The sequence below is a fragment of the Lathyrus oleraceus genome, chromosome 4 (genome assembly GCF_024323335.1).
Source record: "Lathyrus oleraceus cultivar Zhongwan6 chromosome 4, CAAS_Psat_ZW6_1.0, whole genome shotgun sequence".
In the NCBI taxonomy this organism is placed as follows: Eukaryota; Viridiplantae; Streptophyta; class Magnoliopsida; order Fabales; family Fabaceae; genus Lathyrus; species Lathyrus oleraceus.
In genome coordinates this window covers 441911427-441918030 of record NC_066582.1, presented here as the reverse complement: position 1 = coordinate 441918030, position 6604 = coordinate 441911427, and the positions used below count along the sequence as shown (strand labels likewise).

Genomic DNA, 6604 nt, shown 5'->3' with positions numbered 1-6604 from the left:
ATGCCATTCATGGGAAAAAAATCCCTGAATAAAAAAATCCAACTTAACCCTACAGAAAAGGTTGATTTTAAACCTTATAAAAAGTCCATCAATAAAAAAAATCATTCAGACATTTTAAATATGTAATTCTCATATGTAGATTAGGTAAAAAAATACACTTAATCGTACAGATAAAATTTGAAATTTTAAATCTGTATTGCTCATAAATAAATTAGGTAAAAAAACTATCAATAAAAAAACTCAACTTAACCATATAAATAAGGTCTGATTTTATCTTCCATTCATTGTTTCTTAACATTTTAAACTGTAATTCTTAACCGTAGATTATGTAAAAAATTCCAACAGAAAAAAAAAACACAACTTAATCGTTCAAATAAGGTCTGATTTCATCTTACATTTATTCCATCTTACATTTATTCCTTCTCGATATTTAAAATGTGCAATTCTCGTAATTCTCATCATTAATTATGTTTAAAAAATCCACCAATTAAAATCCCTCATCTTAACCACACATCTAGTTAATTATTAACCATAGTTAATAAATGCATGAACCTTTCTAGTATATAAGAGGGGTTGTACCTTTCATCAACCCAAACCCTTCTAAATCTCCATTTTGTTTTAGTTTTATCAAAATGATTCTCATCTAAATTCCCCAAATCAAATAAACCAAAGAAAACAAAAATAAGGATTTAGTTTCTAAGGCACAAGTCAAGCAAGTCACAACCAAGTTTCATTTTCAATTTCAAGGGGTCCATCTATTTTCCTCTCTAGAAAAAACTGGTACGTTTTCTCTTTTCATTTTCTTTTCTTTTCTTTTTACTTCCATTGAAATAATTTCAGATTTTAAAGATTAGGGTCTGTTTCTGTTGAAAACTTGAATTTTTACCCCTCTTTCACTCTCTCTCTGCAATTAAAATCTATATTCTAGAGAGAGAAAGAAAAGCGCCAGATGTGAAATGAAATGAATTTTTTTTTCTTGGCCACACACAAAGGTGACACAGAGCTTCATTCAAAAAAAGCCCTACCTAGTATCAGATCTTACCCATCTGAATTTTCCCGCCAAAGTTCAATTTTGAGCTGAACCCAGAATCTTAATCGGTGCCAATTTCTCATCCGTAAACTCATTTTCATAGATTAATTTGTAACAGAAAAGTTTGTAAAAAGGGATTAATAATAATTTTAATTTTTTTGTTTAAAGAAATGGATTATTTTGAAGTTGGTTATTTGTTCTAGGGTTTGAATTCGATTTTCTTGACAGGGTGGTAGCTGTTTTACGAAGGTGGTGTTCTTGTAGAAGGTAGTGGTGTTTGGAGGTTTTCATTGTTGTGTTTTTTGAAGGAGATTTTTTTGCTAAAGATTGCTTTGATTGTTTTTTTGTACCAATGCTTGACGACGGACAGAAAGTTGATTTGTATAAGCTGTTTACTGCGGTTAAGGGTAAAGGTGGGTACGAAGTTGTTTGCGAACGAGAGTTGTGGGATTTGGTTGGGGAAGAATGTGGGTTGGGTGTGAATGTTGGTTCATCTGTGAGACGGCTTTATACTGAGTACAAGAGTGTTTTGGAGGGATGTCTTGAGAAACTTGTTTCTGGTAAGGTATCGTATGAGCGTGTTTTGATGGAATCGTTGGCTGAGGTGAAAGCGTTGTTGTCTGATCAGACTGAGAATATGGTGGCTGGTGAGGAGGTTAAGGGTGGAGTTGAATCTGAAATAACGGACGGGGGGATGGTTAATGAAACTGATGTTGGAAAGTTGAGTGAGGGTAATGATGATGGAGGGAAGGTGTCTGTAGAGACAGCGGTGGATGCGTCTAACGTGGTGAAGAGTGGTGAGTCTGGATTGTTGAATGGCGAGGGTCGTGATGGTGAAGGTCGTGATGATATTATTATCATTGACTCAGATTCATCTGACGGTAATGGAAAAAGTTATGGAGTAAAGAGAAAGAGAGAGCCTTTGTCTGAAATGATGAGTTGGATAACTCGTGTCGCGAATAACCCTTGCGATCCTGAAACTGGTTACATGCCTGGAAAGTCGAAGTGGAATTCTAACGATAATCAGGAGGCTTGGAAGCAGGTTTTGTTGTTTCGAGAGGCTGCGTTTCACAAGAAACAAGCAAGCATTGAAAAGCTGAATTGGCAGGTAATCTTAGAAAACAGTGCTATTAAGCGGAGTCTGCCGAACTTAAATCCTTTATTAAATGCGCAGGCTGTTGATGCATGCTTGAAATTTAGTTGACTCAAAAGTAAAAGATTTCTATGAATTTATACTATATTTCTCATTCTGTTTTTGTTCTGTGCAATTAATATTATTGTTCCGTTTCTCAAGGTATCTGTGCTTTCATGTGTTACTGAGGACTTCTGTTTCATTTTTTCCCCCTGTTTTCATGCCAACTGTTACCGTTTCATTCGGTTTGCTTGGGGAAAACAAATTTGGTGTGGGGTCACCTGTCATTTGTTTTCTTCTGAACCAATCATATTGTAGAATCTATCTTTTGGCAGTTAGCTATTGCAAACTGTTAATTATGATTTGATTTTATGATTCTTCTTTATCAGTTAACATATAACACATGCAATGCTTATTTGGATTGAAAAAATTGTTTAGATATTGTTATAGTATTTGGGAAGTTATCTTATCCATGAACAGTATGTGACTCTATTAATATCTTGTTTTTTGTTAGTTAATGTTTAGTGTAAATTATTCAGTTTCCTTATTATTACATTTATATTAAAACATTGTCATTTGTCACCATTATGGGCCATTTTTAATTAAAGCATGGTTAACTTATGCATTTATGGGCCCTTTTTGGAACATCATACATTGAATTGCAGGTTAAATTATGGTCCAGTAAGTATCTACATTGAATTACATGATAGAAATGATTGCATGTTTTTTGGTAATAAAGGTCTTTTCTTTCTATTAGCTGGTTTCTAAAATTTCAAAGTTCTATTAATGCTGTCATTTCATATTTATAATTTTTGTTTAAACAAAATTTTAGATTTCCTTGTGATATTGCATTAACACCAAATCCCTGTATAATTTTGCAGAATCAGAAGATGCATCCTTGCTTGTACGATGATGCTGCTGCGACGGCCTACAATCTGAGGGAGAGGCTGAAACATGACAAGAAACTGTTGGTTGAAAAACCAAAATCAGCTTCACAAAGCTCGTCAAATTCATCCTCTGACGAACGGGTTGCGAAACATTTGCGTGATTCCGCGAGTACCCCTTCGAGTTATGAGATATGGGCAGATGCATGCATCCGCGTGGGGGAAAGTTATCAAGCTCGACTGCCAGAGTGGACTGGTGTGGCTTCTGAAAGTGATCCTAAGTGGTTTGGGACCCAGGTTTGGCCATCGTTGGAAGCAGTTGATTCCCGCTTTCTTATCGAAAGGGATCCTATAGGAAAAGGAAGACAAGAATCATGTGGCTGCGCTGTGTCGGGTTCTATTGACTGTGTCAGATTTCACATTTCTGAGAGAAAGGCTAAGGTTAAGCTGGAGTTAGGCGCGGCTTATTACCAATGGCAATTCGATAAGGTAGGTGAAGATGTTCGACACTTGTGGAGCGATGAAGATGAGAAAAAATTCACAGAAGTGATACAGTCAAACCCTCCATCATCTGCGAGACATTTCTGGGATCATATTTTTCGCGCATTTCCTAATAAGAGCAGTGCGTCTCTAGTTAGCTACTACTTCAATGTCTATCTCTTACAACGCAGAGCATACCATAGCAGATACACAGATGATGACATTGATAGCGATGATGAAGAATCAGCATGTAAGTTGAAGAGTGTTTTCGGTCATCAGAAATCGCGTAAGTCCGTCTTTTTGACCCCCAAGAAGCGGCACAGAAAGAGAAGATAGAAAGTGAGTATTTGTCAGCAGCATATAGGAAATTTGTCGAGAATTCAAATTTCGACAAATTTATGCTTCATACCATGCAATTTTATCATTGAGTTTTGCTCTCTTTACACTATACGTCTTAGCTTTTGAAGGGTAAAAGATTGAAATTTGAACGGTTTATTGGTTTATTGATCGATTCGGGAGAGCTGGTGCTGTGACCAGCTTTGGTGTTGGATTTTTTTAGTCTAGTATGCTTCAGATTTTGAGGTGTAATTTTGTCTGTCTACATTGATTCATAGTGGCCATAGATTGCCATTTACTTTCATTTTTTCATCACTTGGTTTTGACTGCAAAAAGGTTACTTGAAACAGAAGCCTTTTAGGAATACAGCGACATTTTATTGTAGAGTGTCACGAACAAATACCTCACAATGCAATTCAAATTGGAATTTTTCATTTGATGCGAGTTCAATTTTTGATGTTTCTTATCTTTCTTTGAATGTGGTATATTAATTGTCTGTATTAGCTATTGGATGAAATGGTTCGAGTTTCTTCCAGCTTAATCAGAGATTTTGATCTCAACAGTTGTGTGCAGATGATATTTGATTCAAGTTAATTAATCTCAACAGTTGTGTGTAGATGTTGCATCCAGGATAGAGTTTAATTCAATATTAGTTAAATTGATGAAGGATTGAACACAAGTCATTAAAGAATAGTATCTATGCTTGGTTTGTTGAACATGTTTTAGATAAGTTGCATTTAAGAGTTTTTGAGTTTTAAAATAGTCTAGTGCAAAAATTGACCTACACCAAATACAGAAAATATATATTATAGATTCCAATCTGTACCTAACACATGAAATATTTGTGCAGTTATGTATTATCTGAACACGAAACAGTTATGTGTACTGTTTTTACTTTTTTCAATCATTAATTTTTCATTCTTTCTATTTAGAAGTTTGTTAATTTGACTTGTGTTGTGATATTAAATACATGACAACTCTTTTTGCCGTACATAAAAAGTCATTATTAGAACCATAACCCCCACAGTGGCGGAAGGTCCCATAGTTCATTATCTTGGAGGTTTGATGAAGATGACAGAGTCCTATGAAGATGACAGAGTCCTCCCCCTCGACATTGTGAATGTCAACGAGGAGAGTCGGGGCCAAGCGTTGTTTGAAAAGTATTAAAGGAGATGAAACAATTCACCTACTCATAATCCCAAAGTGAAGTGTATTCCCAAGGTGCACAAAGGAGAAAGAGACAAACAAAACACAACTTCCTTTTACGGAAGAAATCAACAAAGAACTATACCTAGGAGATTTTGACTTCACCTTATGGGAGAATACACTGTCAATATTGGGAAACTCATATTCAATGCATTTCATTTGAAGCCATTGGGTTGACACCTCACTTATTAATGAAGTTCCCTTTAGAGAATTGGGAAAATTGCCACAATGCATGCAAATCAACAAGCATCAAGATAGTGTTACATCAATAGCCTTAAAAATAGTTGGAAAGACATGAACCGATATGGGAAACCTATTATGTCTAAAGATTATGGAGAGGAATTCAAGTTTATATAGATATATCATGTGTAATTTAAATTTAAATTATTTAGTTTCAGTTTCATTTGATTTGCATTTGAGTTTGAGTTAGTGGTATATAAACAAAAAATTAGTTACAATTGAAAAAAGAAAAAAATGAGTTTGTTGAGATTGAAAAATTCTGTTACAATTAATTTCTCTCTCTCTCTCTCTCTCTCTCTCTCTATATATATATATATATATATATATTATATATATATATATATATATATATATATATATATATATATATATATATATATATATATATATATATTTCTTTCAATCTTCATCATCTTCTTCTTGTGTATCAATGGAGTTTCATCATTAACTCCAACAATTGGTATCCAGAGTTCCAGTCCAATTCATAAGGAAATACGAGTGTACGTGAGGTGTGTGATTGATTTCGTTCCTCAAATTCACATTGAATTGAAGATCGAAATCGAAGAGAATCACAATGTTGATTCTCAGGGATTGGGAAACACGAGTGTTGGTGAGAATTGAGCAAATTATACAAGAACGAAGATGAACAGCGGAAACGGTAACTTGAATACAAAGCTTCTAGTATTCGACGAAAAGAATTGGAATCAATGGTTGATTCAAATGCGTGTGTTGTTTGGCTCTTAAGATGTGCTTGAGCTTGTCAATGATGGTTACACGCCGATTGTAGAAAACACAATAAAAACGCAAAGAAATGCACAACATGAAACAAAGAAGACGGATTATAAGGCATTGATTGTTCTATATCCACCAGTGCATGAATATGAATGTGTTTGAGAAGATTCCTGACTCGACAATGGTGAAGGCAGCGTGAGATACACTTGTGCGGTGCTATGTTAGCGACGCATCGGTGAAGAAAGCAAAGTTGCAGTTCCTACGCAAGCAATACGAGAATCTCAACATGAAGAACAATGAGAAGGCTCCTGATTATATCTCCAAAGTGATTATGGTCACGAATGAGATAAAGTCTTATGGATAAATGCTCTCTGAACAAGGAATCATTGAAAAGGTACTAAGATCACTTAATCATCTATTTGATTACATAGTTATAGCCATAGAACACTCGAAAGACACCAGCGCCATGAGAATTGAAGAGATGTAGAGTAGTGTAGAGGCACAATAATTGCATATGACTGAAAGAAACTCTGAAAGGGAAACAAAACAGGCTCTGAAATATTC

General features: G+C 34.9%; 1 protein-coding gene across 4 annotated transcripts; it reads left to right on the top strand.

Annotated features, from left to right (window-relative positions):
• The first annotated feature begins 608 nt into the window (after nt 1–608).
• LOC127075971 (AT-rich interactive domain-containing protein 1) lies at nt 609–4296 on the top strand. 4 transcript variants are annotated; one of them, XM_051017516.1, is made up of 4 exons: nt 609–780; nt 1259–1297; nt 1401–2138; nt 3044–4296. In XM_051017516.1, exons 3-4 carry the CDS (start codon nt 1617–1619, stop codon nt 3860–3862), a joined length of 1341 nt encoding a protein of 446 aa, XP_050873473.1. In that variant the 5' UTR covers nt 609–780; nt 1259–1297; nt 1401–1616; the 3' UTR covers nt 3863–4296. The 4 variants fall into 4 exon arrangements, with proteins under 4 accessions (XP_050873473.1, XP_050873471.1, XP_050873472.1 ...); XM_051017517.1 differs by lacking the exon at nt 609–780 and adding an exon at nt 822–1098; XM_051017514.1 differs by having other exon boundaries at nt 1259–2138.
• Nucleotides 4297–6604: the final 2308 nt, after the last annotated feature.

Excerpts from the sequence above, each read along its gene's own strand:
- LOC127075971 (XM_051017514.1), top strand. The coding sequence starts at position 1,383 with ATGCTTGACGACGGACAGAAAGTTGATTTGTATAAGCTGTTTACTGCG. Across the intron at positions 2,139-3,043 it reads TTGAAAAGCTGAATTGGCAG|AATCAGAAGATGCATCCTTG; the intron begins GTAATCTTAGAA and ends ATAATTTTGCAG.